This window comes from Dermacentor albipictus, unplaced genomic scaffold, assembly GCF_038994185.2.
Source record: "Dermacentor albipictus isolate Rhodes 1998 colony unplaced genomic scaffold, USDA_Dalb.pri_finalv2 scaffold_70, whole genome shotgun sequence".
Lineage (NCBI taxonomy): Eukaryota > Metazoa > Arthropoda > Arachnida > Ixodida > Ixodidae > Dermacentor > Dermacentor albipictus.
In genome coordinates, this window is record NW_027225624.1 from 240,218 (window position 1) to 258,527 (window position 18,310).

At 48.8% G+C, this 18,310-nt stretch overlaps 1 protein-coding gene and 1 long non-coding RNA gene across 3 annotated transcripts; one reads left to right on the plus strand and one right to left on the minus strand.

Moving 5' to 3' along the window:
* Positions 1–10,318: 10,318 nt before the first annotated feature.
* LOC135901508 (THAP domain-containing protein 3-like) lies at positions 10,319–14,323 on the plus strand. Of its 2 annotated transcripts, none has more exons than XM_070530261.1 (5): positions 10,319–10,616; positions 10,875–10,988; positions 11,841–11,945; positions 12,118–12,219; positions 13,206–14,323. In XM_070530261.1, exons 1-5 carry the CDS (start codon positions 10,415–10,417, stop codon positions 14,294–14,296), a joined length of 1,614 nt encoding a protein of 537 aa, XP_070386362.1. In that variant the 5' UTR covers positions 10,319–10,414; the 3' UTR covers positions 14,297–14,323. The 2 variants fall into 2 exon arrangements, with proteins under 2 accessions (XP_070386362.1, XP_070386363.1); XM_070530262.1 differs by having other exon boundaries at positions 10,320–10,616; positions 12,118–12,239; positions 13,206–13,395.
* A 1,179-nt stretch (positions 14,324–15,502) lies between these two features.
* Positions 15,503–17,896, minus strand: LOC139053100 (uncharacterized). The gene is made up of 3 exons (XR_011510219.1): positions 17,573–17,896; positions 16,686–16,805; positions 15,503–15,604 (listed from the first exon to the last, which is right to left on the minus strand). It is a non-coding gene; the product is annotated as an uncharacterized lncRNA (long non-coding RNA).
* Positions 17,897–18,310: the final 414 nt, after the last annotated feature.

Here is an 18,310-nt window from a genome sequence, read left to right on the forward strand (position 1 = left end):
AATGAACATGTTGTTTCTCTTTCCGTATTTCTGTCGTTACTACACTTAGAAGCCTCACCATATTCCCACCCCTTACTTGGCGACTTGCCAATTTCTTCCTCCACTCTAGTGACTATATTTGCTATTTGTTCAGCGTTCAAATTTGGACTGGCCATTTTGCTTTCGTTGCTCTCTTTCCCAACTACATATCCCATTTTCAAAATGATGCGTTTATGGTCACTCTCTATGCTGCTAAACCCTTCCTCATCGATGACCATTTCTCTCAACTTATCATGAATTCCTTCTGTCATCAGACAGTAATCAATGGTCGATTGCCGGTTTCCCACTTCCCACGTGATCTGTCCTTCACACTTAGGCCCTGTATTCACGATCACGAGGTTATGTTGCTCGCAAAGGTCTAGCATTGACTTCCCGTTATTGTCGGTATAGCCATCTAAATCCTGTATGTGGGCATTCATGTCACCTAATAGGACTATCTCAGCACCATTCCCGAAACCCCTAATATCAGCGCTTATGCATTCCACTAACTCTTTATTCTTCTCTGTGCAATTTATTCCGGTCCACAAATACGTAACTCCAAGCCAAGTTTATTTCCCACTCATTGTACCTGATAACCAAAGATGCTCTTGACATTGTGAATTTACTCTTTTCCATTTGGCTCCCTGATGGATGAGCATTCCGACTCCCCCTCCCTTTCTTTCCGACTTAGTTCTGTTGCACCCTTCCCATACATAATTCTCAATAACTGGCGGCTCTTCTGAGTCTCTAAGGTGCGTTTCTGTAACCGCATACACCCCTATTTGTTCTCTATGTAACTGCTCCTCAATCTCTGCCCACTTTTCCTTTCTTCTGCCGCCCTGCATGTTTATGTAGCCTATTGCATGGCGAGCTCTTGTTCTTGCTTTCCTCCTTTTTCTCTTATCGACGGCGATGCTCTTCTGATGTTCCCCTAGGGGACCTTCTTTATTACTACCTACTCTGACCTCCTGAGCGCCCGCGGGCCCCCTAAAAAAGCAACAGCGCCACCCCCAAGTCGCCAGCCCACTTCTCGTGCTAGCCTGTAATTGAAGTGGATCCCATCTCGTTTAAAACCACCACAACTTCTCACTTCCCTGTTTACTTCGACAGCCTCGAAGCCTTTCTCTCGGCTCATTTTCCATATTGCCTCATTGGCAGCCATTACGGCTCTTTGTACGTGACTGTCACGCACAGGCACCTCCGGCACCGTGCACCCCACGATCTGCACCTGAGGGGATAGCTCGCGCAAGTCGTCCACCCCCTTCGCCAAGCGCTGGGCTAGTCCTGGCCCTTTCCTGTTCAGGACGTCATTTAGCCCACCTGCTACTACGACAAGGTTGCGCACGTGGGCATTTTCCGTGAGCTTTCCTTTTGCTCGCTCCATGACAGAACCCAGTGTCTGCCCTGCAAATGTCCCTACCGCCACTCTTTTGTCGCCTTTCACCCTCTCCACAATTGCTTTTCAGCACCCAGCCATGTTTGAGTCACCAGCGATAATCACCCTTTCACTCTCTCCTACCTCTCCCTGCTTCCCGGCTTCCTGTGGCTGCAGCGTCGCCTCACTCGGGGCGTGTTGCTCTGCTTCGCTATAGCTACGCCGATTCACCGGCGGCGAGCTGGCGACCGCTTGCTTTGGCTCCCTGCCTCCCACTTCGCCCTCGCTTTGCTGTCCTGACCCGACATTATCCGCTGCCCGAGTCTCAAGAGCGTCGAGCCGCCTTTGCATTTCGGCGCTCCTTTCTTTCGCCTCCCCAAGCTCGGCCACAGTCCTCACCAACTGTGCGGCCTGGGCCGCCTCCACCTTGACGAAATTTTCAACCTTCGCCTGCAGTGCTACTCGCTTCTCCTGCTCCTCCCTCAGGTTTGCCTTAAGCTCTTAGACTTAGCCGCCCAATTCCCTTCCAGTTTTTGGACGGCTTCCTTGACGCCCTCGCACGACCTGCACGTGAAGCTAGACCCCACCGCTTCTGCTAAATTCTGGAATTCAGTCTCGTCGAGGAAGCACCAGCGCAGGCACTCGTCGCACTGCACTTGCTCCCCGTCCCCCGCGGCCTTCACGTTTTTCGATTTCATCGCTAGGCCTACGTCCCTAGGCCCAACGAGCAAGTTCGCCAAATCACTCACGCAAACCCGACCTCGACCGCTATCCCAAACAAAAACAAAGAATTATCACTCCCTACTCCATGTAAGAATCCGAAGAGCTAGCTGAAAGAACTACCCCCTAGGCCTAACGGGGGAGCCGCCAGACCTAGACAAAGCCGGTACGTTTCCTACTCCTACAAAAAATTCAAAATTTGCGCTCCTACTCCATGCAAAAGAAAACACTTCAAAACACTAGCTAATAAAGATAAAAGAGTACTTAGCTACGAGCGAAGTCGCTGAAGCCTCGTCTACAGGAGCGTCCGCGAGCCACGACCAATCACCACGGCAGACAGCCTCAGACTCTCTGCGGCCCTCTGCGGCACAGTGGCGCCGCGTCGCGGCATCTTTGGGCAGCATATCAACCTCTCCCATAGTACAGAGGCTAGAAGGTTTTCCTAGTGTCGTGAACGGCCGCCATTTCAAGGGGCCCCTGTGAAACCAGTTTGGATGCACTGCGTAGGTGGCGCTGCAGCTACCAGGCGAGTTTTGGCCGCGCTGTTCTAGGCGCGCCGTTCGCCCAGCCAGTTGGCAAGGGCGCGCGGGCTGGGATTTGTGCGTGATTTGTTTGTGCCTCTAGATGCACGTGTAATAATGCCGACAAAAAAGGTCACACGAGTTTCGTGCCGCTCTGCAAAGGTGGCTACAAGTCATCGAAAGAAAAAGTGTCGTTCCGCGCCCCGTCCGACTCTCATCGGTTGCAAGAATGGGCTCGAAACATAACGCGAGATGACAAGGCTCTCGACGAAACCTGTGTCGTGTGCTCAAGGCATTTCAACGAACGCTACGTTCAAAGCACGAGATAAATTGCTACTTTGTCCCGGTTGTTAGATTGAGCCTCTCTCACCTGGCCAACATACACAGTATGGAAAAGCGTACTTCTCGAAACCCTGCACTGTGACGACGTCCGATACGCAATACTTGCCTACGATGCAAATACTCAAGAAAGCTTATCTTGAACCAGTTCAGCTGGCAGCATGAGAAACGACTAACGACTTTGAAACAAATAAATGCTAGGAAGCGAAAATCCCTTGACTTATCCCCCCCCCCCCAAAAAAAAAACTTTCAGCAAGACCGTCAAAGACCTCCGGGCACTCACGAAGTCCATCCCAACTATAGTGCTGGAGGAGAAAATCGGAGGCCTTCCTCCAAAGCAGCGCCTTGGTGTGAAGGCATGTTTCGAGGCAGCTTCCAGAAAGTCAACCCGGGGCATGCGGTTCAATCAGCTGTGGGTGTTGGAATGTATTCTCATGCGGATGAGGAGCCCACAGCTCCTGATCCGCATTTGCAAAGGGACAACGTCTGAAACGACAGAACGGTTTGTAAAACTAATGGAAAGACTAATTTTTATAATGTCGTCTAGAATACCATCAAAAGGCCTTCGTGCTGATTCAAGAAGTGCACAGTTTTTGAATGATTTTATTGTTTTTCTCAATAATTGGGAAGAATATGCTGCACAGCATGCTGGCGGCTTTTTAAGTGCAGGAACTGCCCTTGGGCTGCGTGTAACGCTGCAAAGCACTGCCGCTTGTAAAATACCTAACCACGTCCCTGCAATACAAGTACTTGTTGACCGCAAACCTAAGCCAAGACAGGATGGAGAATGTATTTGGTATTGCGTGCCAGTGCTTCGGTTGCAATGATCATCCAATAGTGGGGCAGTTTTTGATAATTATCAACAACCTGGCTTTCTACAGCCTCGCAAAGCCTCCAAAAGGAGCAAAAGTACCTGCAGAAGTAGTGACTGCCCTCTTGCAACCATCTCATGTCCCCAAAGAAAAAAATGCGCGAATAACTGAACTTGTCGATAATTTACTGGATGGCGGAAACTTGGCTTCTGCTGCATGCAGAGCTGCTCGAGGAGCACAGCAGCCTGAGCGATCCTCAGGGCTGTGTAGACAAAAAGAAAAAAAAAGTGACAGCAGACTAATTTTTTTATGTAGCTGGGTATGTTGTAAGAAAAATCCTTAAAAGATTTCCTTGCCCTCAATGTGCAACTTGTTTCAGCACTTTGCCTTTGCAAGCCGAGTCAAACAACAATGCCTCGCTTACTCGAAATTTTGACCATGGAGGCTTAGTTTATCCATCAAGGCCAATTGAACAGCTCATAGCAAAGCTTGAGGACGCATTTACGGTGTTTTTCAGTCGCAATAAGCTACACACAGATAGCATGGTCAGCTTTCTGCATTTTCTTCAGGGACGTGAGCTTCAAGGTGTGAGCTGCGAGGAGCATGGACGTCGAATTACGACAGAAGTGATGAAGTTTTACGCCTTGACTAGGATGCATTTTCTTGTAAAGTCAGTAAACAAAGAGCGCAGCGATAAAAGAAAAAGCAGCTGAAAATGAGGCGCTGTCGGTAGCCTCGCACCGGGCACTTCGCACAAGGAAAGGCATTAGTATATTGTTGCCATGGAACCTTGTGTAATAAAGACATCCCGCCCTGCAATTTGTCCCGCTTCATTTTCTCGTTTCGGTATCATGTACAAGATGTGTTCCTACGCTTCTTTACGGCGCAGTAGGTCGGGCCCGATGTGACGCTTGCATTTGCTCCTGCCGCGGCCCGCTCTCGGCGTTACAGCTAGTCCGTGTCGAATCTAAATGACAAGAGAACCTATGCCAGAGTTTGCACTGTCTTTAGCACTTTAACGCCTTGTCAAAGCAGTGACAGCAGCACACACACGATCAACCGACTGAACCAGAGAGCACTACCACGGCCGCTGCTCCATTGAGCGGCCGTGGCACTACACCCATGAGGGCTTCTTGCGCCTGCCCGCGCGCCAGCGGGCGGTAGCGCCATCTGCCTTGCGCATAGCAAGTTATTTCAGCTGCGCCGGCTCGGTCGTGACACCAGGAAAACCTTCTAGCCTCTATACCCATGGGCGTCTTGCGCTGGAGTTTGAGGTATAGTAGCGGCGCCTGGTGGCGGCGCTACTGGGTCGTACCAGCTTGGGTTGTATTGAGCCCTGGCTGTGGCGAAGGACGTTTCTAGGCCGAGTTTTGCGTCGATTCGCACTTATTTCTGCCCTGTTGCGAGTGCGAAAAGGCTCGTCACTTCTCGCAGACCATGTCAACCACGCTGCGAGCTCGCCGCAGCCTATAGTTTAACGAAAACGGGCTCTCTGTGTGCCGTGGGACGCAATGCTGGGAGCAGACGGAATCGGTAGCGCCGATCCGGAGACCTAGCCCAGCCTCGAGAAGGCGTCACCGTCATTACTTCTGCGTCGTGGGATGCCATGAACAAGAAGGCCTGAATCCCAACATCATATTCTGCCGTTTTCCTTCAAGGCCTCACGAAGTGGAGCGTCGGGCGCGCTGCATAGCTGCAGTTCGTCGCGCTGAGTAAGCGAAACTTCGCGCCATGCTGACTGCTTCGCCTGTCTTGAAGCTTGCTTGATTATCTGCGTTCTAATGTTCGGTATTTTGCACCTACAGTCCCGACAGCAGACCGACATAGCAGCAGGCATGGCTGGTAATTCACGATTCGAGACCCGGCCACAGCGACAATTAACAATTCGACCGATGCGAAGTGGTGAAGTGACCAGGTGTGTGCAAATGAGCACAAATGGTCGGGCTCATTCGATGACAATTCACTACTCCACTACGAGCAGCACAGGTAAAGAGAGTTAAATGCGCTCATCCTTGATCTCAAGCCAGCACGTTGAGGCAACGCAGCAAGGCAGTATTGATTGCAGCACATCGATGTTCGAGCGCTGTCATTAAAACCTACATCAAGCGAGCGGCGTACGAGCTCGCGCTGCAGCGCGATTCGCACGTACGTACTACGTGCGAGCTCATATGCATTGCATCAGTTATTACCAGTTACTAAAAAGAACAGATGGCCGCTACTACAACGCAGGCATAACTACTTCTTTAGCGGCATGCAGTCAACAAAGAATGCAGGAGGCCCACCGTTTCGCGGCATGTCGAAAGACCACTGCCGTCGCGGCGCGTACGATCGTGCGCTCGAGCAGTTCGTACATCGCGGCACGTACCGTCGTGTGCTCGAGCAGTTCTGTACACATGATGCCTGCTTATCGCTGCTGTGGATTCATTTATAACAAGCATTTCCTCGCGTTTGAGCGCCTGAATCTAGCAGCTGGCGTGCAAACCTTACCTGAAGTTCCACTTCGTACGCGACTCGCTTCACTTGCGATTGACACGGTGCTAAAACTTCGCCGCCTAATTCTTGAACGGCGTACACGTATTCGGCACTGCATAATTTCTTGCCTTTACGCAGCGTGCCACCCCTGAAAAAATCTTCGGCGCCCGATATTCGCTGCAGGCCGTGAAACAACACAACCGAAAGCGGCGGGTCCATATTGTAAACGTGCTTTCCGAAGCAGACGACCGAGCTTGGTACGACCCATTTTTGCACAGAGGGCGCTTTTTAGCACCTTTTTCGCAGCGCCCCCTGGGCAATGCAAGAGCCCCATAGCGTGACGGCGGAGTTTCGTGACCAGAAAAACATGGAAGGACGCTACTACTGAGAAGAAAACTCCGTTCGTCTTTAGCCGAGCTGGCAACACAATCGACAAACTGCGTGGCCGGCAAGGCGAAGAAGCCGTGTCCAAAGTGAGTTTGTTGCTATTTTGTTGCGACGGTAGCATATTAAATTTTTATAGTCGCAGGGGGATACGTTTCGAAGTGAGGTGTCTTCTCGGATGACTTTACTAGCAAAGCATTACATCGTGCCGATGCGACATTGTTCATTAGTGTCGTTGAGCAAGGTCAGCTAGCATACCGCGCACTCACAGGAGATTCGCGGGAACGGAAACAGTTTATGAGTTTAACTGCCGCGCCGATGCATTAGTTCTTAATGTAACTGAGCATACAACACACTTGAGAGAGAGCGTAAACTTTTATTTCAAATCAACAAGATTTGAGTCCGGCGTCTTTTTAGTGGGTCTGGGCACCCGCCGCGGACGCGGTTCCGAGACCTTGTCTCGAAGCGGCTTCCTCGGCTGGCTGGACGGCCCAGAGTTGTGCTGTCAGGTCAAAGCTGAGCAGTGCGGTCATCCAGCGTGACTGGAGGCTGGTGGTGGAAGAGACGGAGGGGTCGGCACTGCCCGACTTGTTTGTTAGGTCCCGACACTCCCATAACATGTGATTTAGTGTGGCAACCTCGCCACACGATGTGCATCTGTTTGTAGTGTACTGTACATGTCTGGATACATGGCGTGCATGAGTCTGGGGTTTCTGTAAGAGTCTGTTTGTAATTGTCTGAAGTGTACTGCTTGCGTCCTGTCTAACCTAGCGTGAGGGAATGGTTATATGCGTCTTTGTAATTCGTAGTGTGCCGTGATGTCGTGAAAACTGGTCATACGGTCTTCCCATGCCCAGACGTTTGCAGTACCCCGCGGGGGCTCTTCCTCCGATGCTGCTCGGTGAGTCGGGCCTCGAGCAACGCCGTGAGCCGCTTCGTTGGGGGTGCTCATTTCAGTGTGTGCCGGGATCCATAGCAAATGCCTTCGGTTATCAACGTCGGCCTCTCCCTGGTGTATGGGATGTCGCTGGAGTATCTGATACGCCTCTTGCGAGATGCGCCCATTTGCAAAATTGCGAATTGCCGTTTGCGAGTCGCAGATCACGTATGTAGCTTTGGTTTGTGTGAGGGCCAGTGCTATGGCCGCTTCCTCTGCCGCTTCGGCATGTGCCGGGTTCACGGTGACGCTCGTGAGGTGGTTGCCTCGGTGGCTAGTAACTGCTGCCACGAAACTCTTCCTGTCTCGATAGCGGGCTGCGTCGGTGAAGACGGCCTCCACTCCACGAACACACTTGAAGATTCGTGGGAATGGAACAATTTGTACTTTGTATGTGAAAGTACTAAAGCTTGCGTCGCCATGCAACCTGAGCCGTAGATCGTTGTTAGAGCTCTACAGTCTGGCAAAGCATTACGTCGTGCTGATCATTGTTCATTAGTATCGTTGAGCATACCACACACTTCAGGGGAATCGCGGGAACCGTGTTTGTCTTTCTGGTCCTGTCGTCTAGCGCTGTCTGAATTTTATTGTTCTCCGTAGTACCTAGGCGAAGAGAAAGGACCGAAAGTTCCCACAATTCTCTGTCGCTACCACTGCTCCTCGTGTATGCGCAGAAAGAACGGAGAAATCCAATTATGGTGTGCTCGTACGGCACCCGCGTTATCAGCATGACAGAGCATTGCCAGCAGCTCCGTGGCCAGCAGGTAAGTAGCGGGCGCGACGTTTTCAAGAAAGGAAACACAAGGCAGATGACGATTATCGTTGTGTGGCATATATACACCCCAAAGGGTGCAAACTTTCTTTAGATTGATTATACTTCGCTTCATAGGCCGAAGATGACACGGCAGTCAGTGGATTCTATGGAGGAAGGAAAAGTGAGAGGCCCCACCCCGTCCGCGTGCTTGGAGAAAAGTGGAGAAAACGACGTGATTCAGGTTCTCCTCTTTTTTTTTCTTTTGCTCTTTCTTTATTTTTTATTTTTCCTGTAGCGGCCACGCTTTTCGGGCCACAATGGCTGCTTTGTTATGGTTCTGTGCGATCACATGCGTTGCCCCGTAGGTTTCGTGCCGTAGCAAAGGCGCCGTGTGGGCAGGTTTCCGTCAGTCTCCGTGTTTTGTTGCGCTGTGTTATCTGGACCGTGCTCTCCCGGATGTTGCTGTTGCCAGGTGGACGAGACGTTCATTTGAGGGATTGCCAGCCGTTTGTGTGCAGGCGCGAGTTAGAGCGGATACGAGAGGGAAAATCTGGGGGCTTTTGCTTCTTGAATACATGACTCTGCCAAGGCACTACGGAACATCTTTATTAGCGCGCGTTGCATTCGTTTGTTCCCAGGCATGACGGTGTTGTGGAGTGGGATCGAGTTGGCTGCCCGCGCGGTGGGGCAGCGGGCACGGACGCCCCATTTTGTTATCGCTGTGTCTGAACGGAGAGGTTAATTTTAACTGGTGTTGTGTAAGTCGCGGGTCGCTTTTTTTCATCGCAACGATAGATTGGTTTTTTTACAAGCACAGCTCCAGGAGCTAGGGCACCTGTAGCCGGCAGACGGAGGATTCAGGAGAGCAAGGCGGCACAAGATCTCCAGGGCACCCAAGGGATGGCGGGGGGGATCAAAGCAGGAAGCAGGGCGGCCCGTAGGTAGTGGCCGCGGAGGCCGAAGCGTGCCAGGCGGTGTTCGCATAAAAAATTGGCTGTCCGTGACAGCGGACAGCCAATCTTATACACCCCTGGCACGCGTGGTTCTAGCTTTGGTGTCCCCGCTGCCGCTTTGGCGTCCAGGAAGCGCCACCAATAATGTGAAATAATGACACGTTGTTGCAATTAGTAAAAAAAAACACGGTTGAATAAATATCGTTACATCCAGCCACCAACTTGTCACGCTAAGTTCACCACTACCGCGACCCGCGACTTCTGCAATACGAGGGGTGTGATCGGAGATGGTTGTTCGGCGTGTTCGTTCGGTTACCGGCGCGCGCGATTGGCCTACTCCGCGCCGACGTCGCCAGCCGCGGGGCGCCGCCCCGTTTTTGGTGACGTCAAAATGACGACACGCTCCTGTCAATCATCCGCCCACCGAGCATTTCGTCCGAACGCGACGGGAGTTGAGAAGTTTGGAGCGATCATACGGCTTCGCATGGCGCGTCTGGTGGATTGGATTGGATCCAACAGGCGGCCTTTTCGGCTGCGGAATGGCACGTTTGAATCCTATCCATAGTTTATTTCTAGAAAATGGCGCTTCCGTTGGAAACTGAGGTTGTTGCGCTGGCGTTTCTAGAGGAAGGAGGAGAGCGGATGGCGGTGCGAAACGCGTTTGAAGAAATGGCAGAAAGTGAATTCCGGCGTCGTTTTTGTTTCTCGAAACAAATAATTCGTTAGTTGTACAGAGAAATCCACAACATCATCGGTGCCAGCTAGCCAGTGGGATGTTGTCGCTGCCTCTTGAAAAGTGCGCCACTCTTCCCGTCGTTTTTTTTTTTTTCTTTTTCCTTCTCGCTGTGCGCGACACCACCTAGGGACGACGCAAAGAACCTAATAGTTATAAATTGCAGTAGTCACACGTACTACTATTTGAAAACGTGTTTGGGCTTGAGAAGAAAAAATACATTGTTTTAAATAAAGATTTCATTCAATTGACGACTTGCGGGAAACCTGCTGCGCATGCGCGAAAGAAGCCGGACAGCAGCGCCCTCAGTTTGGTTGGAAAGCAAACAGACGACTTTCCGCCGGACCACGTTGATCCGGCAGACTCGGGGGTTTCCGGGCTGCACGTTTCGGCACAATGCCAGCGCACTGCGTCGCGTATGGCTGTACTAATTACTTTTACGGCAAAGAGGCGGTGAAGTTTTTTAGATTTCCGTCAGCAAAACTGTATCCCGAGAAGCGAGATGCTTGGATTGCTGCGGTAAAAAGGAAGAATGAAGACGGTTCGTTGTGGCAACCGAACGAACATTCACGCATTTGCAGCGCGCATTTTATTGCAGGTAAGTGCTAAAACAAACTTGATAGACATGCGAAGAGTTTTGAGCAATGCATGCTGTTGAGCTAGGTAGTTTACTATGCTTCTAGCCAGCGTAAACAGAATCGATAAGGTGAAAAGCGATCTGGCATGACCACCCGTACGGATGCTCCGCGTATCCGGGTCGTCCGTCCATGTCGCATTTCTCAGCCGTGTCCTTTTGCACTGGTTTCTGCAGTTATGACAGCTTTGGTGGTTTTGCTAATATTTTGAAAAATTCCAGGGCGGCCGTCAACTTTTAAGAATCATCCCGACTACGTGCCAGATATGTTCTGCTACAAGAGAACTCCGGGCCAGGCTGGTGCGGATCGGCACAGCCGTTGGCTGAAAAACCAAGGTGAATGCAAGGTTTCAGTTCGTATGTACTTGTTCCGTTTTTATAGGTTGAAATAGGGATTGATGTGAGCTAGCAACCGCATACGCGCGACTGAGCGCGGCGAGTTTCAGAAGCCGCGCGGAACGCTGCAACAATACGTTTAAATGGAGAAGTAACGAAATTAGCGAAATTAAAGAACTGCAGACCTGTTAAAAATGAAAACGTACAGCTCGAAATTATTGTTTTGCTATGCGCTTCGCGGACATTTTACGCTAATCGAGTGAGCGTGAAGTGCTGCGTTGGACTTCAGAAGCGACCTTGCAAGTTACCACTTTTTCGTTTTCGCGCTCAACGTCCTGGAGCAACCTATCGAGTATGAGAAATACTGTAGTGAGGAGTGCTGGTTTAAAGCGTTTTTGACGTGTCCTCTTTTCGAACACTTGGACGCGCGTTGTTTCATCTTCATGGCAACGCGCCCGTTCATGTCGTGATTGAGCGCTTGTCTTTCGGACTACGGCAGACTTACCTTAACCATTGAGCTACCGGGGCGGATTAGTAGCCCTTATCCCACTAACAAGTGTTAGAGCTTTTCGACGGGAGCATGTAAGTACCATGTAGCTTGTGATAGGGATGTGCATGCTGTATTTGGTCTGAACCGCTGCAAGGCGGTGAGCACTGAGTGTGTACTTTTAACACAGCTTTCTGTTTGTTCACAACGGTGATGACAATGTGGATCATGGTCTTTGAATTTTTAGAGGCACCTGGCATTGTGGTTTCTCGTTTGTTTGTCTGTGCATGCTTAACCTGCTTTTTTGTACACTTTTTCTAAAGGCTTAGCTGATTTTCTCTAACCATCATGAAACTTCATTACAGGCGCTGTTTCTACAAAGCAGCAAGCTAGCAAGAACACAGCAAGTCAGCTCCTTGCCACACAGCAACCTACAGCCCCTTCGTTGAACCAAGGGAAGGCCAGTACAGGTATATATACATTAGACCGAAACAGCAAAAGACTGTCATGGTATGCCCAGCGTTAGCAATACAGTTACTAAGAGCACATAGCAAAAAAGCCTATAAGGTTGTAAAGGTTCTTCCTGTAGTGACTTCGACAAGTTATGGAAATGTTTTGGTATTCTTTCACTTCATCCTGCAGGTGCTGGCATGAATGAAAATACATCTGCAGCCCAGCCGGAGCTACTAACCACCACGCAACAGCCTGCATCCCCATCACCGGCTCAAGGGGAAACCACTAAAGGTATTCGCTCACTATACCACGTCAGTATAAAGACATTTAGGTATATGTAGCATAGGTATTATGACTCGTAACCTGACATTAATGTTTCCTGTGCTGAGTTTACTTTAATCCTCCCTGGAATTTGTCTCAGCATTATATAACACTGCACTTTATTTTCGACATCAACAAGAGTTTTCTGCGAATAATACAGAAATACGCCATCAAAGATCATCATCAGCCTAACTGCGCCGACTGCTGGGCAAAGGGCCTCTCCCATATTTCCCAACAACCTGATCGTGTGCTAGCTGCAGCCTTATCCCGGCAACCTTCTTAATCTCATCCACCCACCTAACATTCAACGTCCCCTGTTATGCTTGCCATGCCTTGGAATGAGTCCGTTACTCTTAATGCCCGTCGGTTATATTGCCTTCTTGGTTTCAACCAAGCCGTCATCAACACGGATTTGTTCCCCGACCCTTCCTGTTCTTTTCTTGTCTCTTAACATTACACCTATAATTCCTTTCCATAACTCACTGCAAAAATCACTGGCATGAAACTGCACTTTCAGCACTTTAGTCCCGTTTCTTTTTCTTTAGTGGACCTTGGCAAGCGTTATGCTTGGCTTTGAAACAAAGCTGGGTCCGTGATTATTTTCTAACCAGAGCGGAGTGAGCATGGGTTATTATAGGTCAACATTAGATTGGTTTCGTGCGGTTTAACGTCCCAAATCGACTTAGTCCATGAAGGACACCGTAGTGGAGCGCTCTGGAAATTTTGACCACCTGGGGTTCTTTAACGTGCACCGACAAAGCACAATACACGGGCCCCTTGCATTTTGCCTCCATCGAAATGTGACCACCGCGGTATGACACTCTTAAGATTCCTGTGCCGTATGCAGTACAGCTATGGAAACAGTGGTTGCCAGCAGGCAACCAATATGTTCTATCACAGCACCTCTGCTACCCGAGTGAAAGTGACAGTTTGTTTCCTTTTGCCATCATTTGCAGATACCAAGCCATTGCAGGCACCGCTGCCAGAATGCAGTTGTCAACAGTGCAGTTGTGGCAACGTGAGACGCATGGAGCGCACTCTCGGTGAACTGCAGAAACTTGCTATCCAGCTTCAGAGCAGAAACCTAAGGCTTGAAAACAAGCTTGAAAGGGTAGAGTCAGGACTTCTCACAGTAAAAATACTGCGTGATCCAAGCAAATGCATGTATTACGTTGGACTTCCACACATTGGAGTTTTCCAAAGCTTACTGGAGTACCTAAACCCCCTTGCTAGTGAAATGGCATACTGGGGTTCGAACCAGAAAGGCGGAAAGAACCTCCGTGGCCATCGAAAAGATAGTGAATTGGAAAATGAGTTCTTTATGACATTGCTTAGGCTGAGAAGAGGAATAGGTGGTGTAGAGCTAGCACGCAACTTCCTAATATGTGAAAGCCAGGTTAGCCGCATTTTCACCACATGGGTGAATCTGCTGCAACGAGAGCTAAAAAAACTTACTACGCTACCTTCTCGGGAAGCCTTGCAACCATACCTGCCGAAGTCATTTCGTGACTTTGCGGATACAAGATTGGTTCTTGATGCAACTGAAGTGAGAATTCAGCGACCATCGTCGCTAAGTGCCCAAAGGCAAACATTTTCAGCATACAAACATTTCAACACATACAAGGCGCTTGTGGGGTGCACTCCTGATGGATACATAGCGTTTGTTTCCCGCCTTTGGGGTGGGTCAGTGTCAGACACGACGATCCTGGAAAGCAGTGGATTGCTCGACGAGTTAGTAGAAGGAGATGCAGTCATGGTGGACAAAGGTTTCACCTTCCCCTACATACCACCTGGAGTGACTGTGTACCGACCACCATTCCGTCAGCGTCATCAAAAACAGATGCCACCAGCTGCAGTCCATGAAACGCGGTGCATTGCCCGTGCAAGAGTCCATGTCGAACGGGCTATTGCACGCGTGAAAAGTTTTCGTCTACTTGACCGGCCATTCCCAATTTCCATGATTGATATTGCTGACCACGTGTTTCAAGTGTGCTGCTTCCTCAGCAATTTTAGGAATCCACTCATAAAAGATGAAGTGGCTGTGTAAGCACATCTTATTTTGTTATAGCGCAAGCTTGACAAGGACAAAAGGCACATCTGACACACACAGCGCTGTGTGTGTCAGATGTGCCTTCTTTTGTCCTTGTCAAGCTTGCGCTTTAACAAAATAAGGTATGCCATACCAACAAGCCCCTATTGCTATCCTCATTGCATAAGCACAGAAAACAGTTTCAGTGCACAAACTGCTGTTTTTCTTTCTTTGCTGCTACTACTGTGTTGCGATTTTACTGTTTTATGAGGAAATAAATTGATGAAAACAGTGTAAAATTCAAGTTGTTTTATTTTCAGTCTCTTCAGAGAAGGCACACATATGGCACCAAGGAATATTGCCATTGTGCTGCCCTAAGACATGCACATAAAACATCCTGTGACATATACAGAGCACACATCAGCTGACACATTCAAATGGCTTGTGAAATCCTAGATTTTTTAATCAGCGTGTCATCACGGTGCACAAGCAACAGTAATACAGCATCACAAAAACACATCATTTTGCTGTTTCCTTCGCAGTATGTGCACTCTTTCATTTTAGCTAGGATACTATAAACCTCAAATTGTTTTCTGAGCTACTCTGCTCTATTAATTCGTAGCATTGCATTTATCATTGTGTGTGTACAGCTGCTGCATTTTCTTAAAATTAAGCTCGTCCACCTTGCTACCTCCAGTCTCCCTATCTTACAGTGTGCACGTGCAACCCTGTGTTTTTCACTTCAACAGTGTAGACTCTGGCTTTCATCAGCAGCACATAAGACTGCACTGCACAGTCTTCATGCGTCCGCCCATATGCCATTGCTTCTGACATTGCTTTGTCATTTGGGTAATTTGGGTCCCCAGCAAACCCTCTGGTTTCGCGACGTGACATATTCTCTTAAATAATGATGATGTCAAGCGGCCCGTTCTTTCAGCAAACCAATTCTTGTTGTTGGCTTGTCCAAGTGTGCGGGTGCATATGCGCTGTCTTTCCTCACTTGATGTCGCCTTCAAAGACTCGTAGTGAAGAGCCACAACTTCTGTGGCGTGACTTCCCCACAGATGTTCCTTGTCACCAATTTCCAAACGTACATTTGCGGCTGCTTTCGTGACCAGCTGAGTTTCGCGGGGGCACATGTATCGCACTGCATGCAGTGTTGGGCACGCAGTCACAAGGCTTGCCTTCAGCTTGGAAATATCAGCATCAGAAGTCACCTTCTGGTCGGGTTGTAATCGCGTAGCCGTTTTGGACATGGTGGCTTGTTGATAACGTTCCTATGGAAAGGAATTTCCTGCATTGGACGTTTTGCTGCTGGTTTCCTTGCTGAAATTAAAAATTGAGCATTTCAGAGTTTTTTTGACGCACTTTTTGGGTATAAATAGAGACAACAAGCAGGCCCCATAATCATGCACTGCTTTTCGCCAAAGGGTTTTATCGTTATACATGCACCAGTAGCAAGTTGAGCATGCAAGTGTGCAGTGATTTTCACACTTTCAAGAACCATGACTTAGAAGCTTAACTAAAGGAAGTATTTAGCAAATAAATTTGCAGAGTAATACATGCATAGCAAAATTACTTCAAAGAAGTAATTAAAGTACATTACTAATTACTATCCTGAATGTTGTGACAATGTAATTAAATTACATTACCAATTATTGATCGCAAAGAGCAATGACATATTACAATTACCTTCAGAAGGTAATTGCAATTACTTTTTAATTACTTATTGCTCTTCATATTCAGAAAAAACTAAGCAGCTCCTACAGCCATCTCGTATTTCTCAATTTACTTCATCACAGGGGTAGCTGAGTTCCAGATTCAGCGCCTAAATATTTGCCTTGCTTTGAAGACAGGGTGCCCTTTGCACGGCCAAATAGCCGTTCTACTGATATTTTTTTAGGAGCAACCCTGTATTGTGTATGGTGCAAAACTTTTTTAGTTTTGGGTACAGCTAAAAAGTTGTTAAATCGCTTGTCGGTACGTCTGGGTCCTCATCAAGCGCCAGAAGCTATCTATATTTGCCTTTTCTCAAATCCAGCTTAGCAGTTGAACACACCCCTGTTGAAAGCAGTTGGACACGCCCCTACGTTTTCAACTTCATTGCCTTACTGGCCCAGGCTTTTCACGTTGCTCGATCCTGTTTTCAATATGCCCAACCCGGCAAACAAGAGATCAAATCTTTGCCAACAACACAAAGAGCTGGAGTGCACCCTCGATATAGAAGCAATTTAGGCAGCAATTAAATATTTTCGCTCCCAAATTACTCACAAAAAGTTAATTAGGTTAATAAATTACTAGACCAGAAATGTAATGAATTACATTACAAATAACCAAGAGAAGTAATTAAATTGGTGTAATTGGATTACAGTAAGTTAATTACTGCCACGTATGGAATGATACAAACCTTCTGAAGGAACAATCCACTTGCATGGCAAGTCCGTGCATGACGGCTTGTTTTCCCACGCACAGCCCCCTTGTCGGCAACGGTAAGAGGCCGGCAACGTGCTGGCACGTCTCACTCAACCTGAAAAGTAACAAGTATTTATAGTACCTAAAAATATTGTTGAGTGCGATCTACCATCGCATCGTATCGTTTTCTTCCGGTGCACTTTAACATACTCAAGCATAGTGCACAATCCGTACGAAGTCGGGGCTCCCGAGAATCATATGGTCCTCCCGTTTTTTTTTTATTTATTTAATCACATTGCGCGACCGTCGACCGCGCACCATATAACGGCTGTTTAACCACGGAAGAGCCAAGTGCTTTGACAACCGAGCAGCCTTCTGGACTTTTATTACATATCGCACGACCATCGATCATGTCATGTAAGCGGCTTAGAACCCCGGAAATAACCGATGTTAGTGCAAGCGTGAGCCTCCCACGCTACTGCCGCGCTGTGCAATAGTATAGAGAATCAGAGAGAGAGAAGCCGCATTAACATGCATGTATGTGCCAAAAACAGGATACTCTCCTGCGCGCAAAGCATTTCAGAGTCATTGTAACTGTCCCTGAGTCATCGAAAAAGGTCAACGCCTCCCCGAAACCGTACTTAGTTTCCTGCATGGCGATAACCGCTTCAGCAGTGGCGACGGAGGAATGAAGTGTAGCTGGGGCAAGCTGATGCCCAGAAAGTTTGAAAAGTAACAAATATTGCGACAGGGAAGGTTGTGCTTTGCATCAGAGTTAGCTGATTTTCGGAGCTTTGCAAATGATAGCTATTCGGCAAGTCCCAAGGGTTCAGTTCGGCTATATTGCATTTTAAATAAACAGCTGAGCAAAAAGTTTCTTACCTTGCAACACATTCACAATGTGCTCCAGCGATGTTGCCCGAGGCTCGACGGTACCATGCAGACACGGTGTACGCACCTGGTCGCATAGATGGTTTGCACGCCGCCCGCACTACCCTTCTTCTTTGAGGGCACATCCACGATGAGCTTGACGCACAGAGTGCGTAACTGAGTTTAAGTAACACCAAACACTCGCTACTTATTGTACACTACGACAGGTCTGTGGTCCATCCGTTCACCGAAAATGCAAACGATACTGGGTCTTCTTCAATCATTTTGCAAGCCTACACGAGGAAAGCGCGTCCATAAAGCAAATGGCACTGCTCGCTGAACAGTTCGAGTTTTCCACACAGATAGCCTCGCACCCAAAGCGCTGCAGCTTCTGGTGATGTACTATAGACGGCGCTCGTTTTCCCGCAAGTCGTCCATTGGAAGACGAGAAACATTTGGATTTGTAGTATACTCTTTGCAAGCAGACGACAAACGACGGAGGCATACTTCCGGGGAGGTCACCGCTTCCTGATTGGCTGCTCTCTCCGCCCCGCTGCCACAAATTTTGCATACTGCAACTTTGTGACGATGCAGCAACTGAACAGAACGCGCATCGAACAAAATATCTCCGATCGCGCCCCAGTCAGAACTTTGCCTCTGAAGGTACGTCGGACAGACTTCCTCGAGCCTGCGGCGCTGGTGCTGAGTTAGTCATGCCGGATTAAACTTTTCTTGCTTCTTATGGCACTC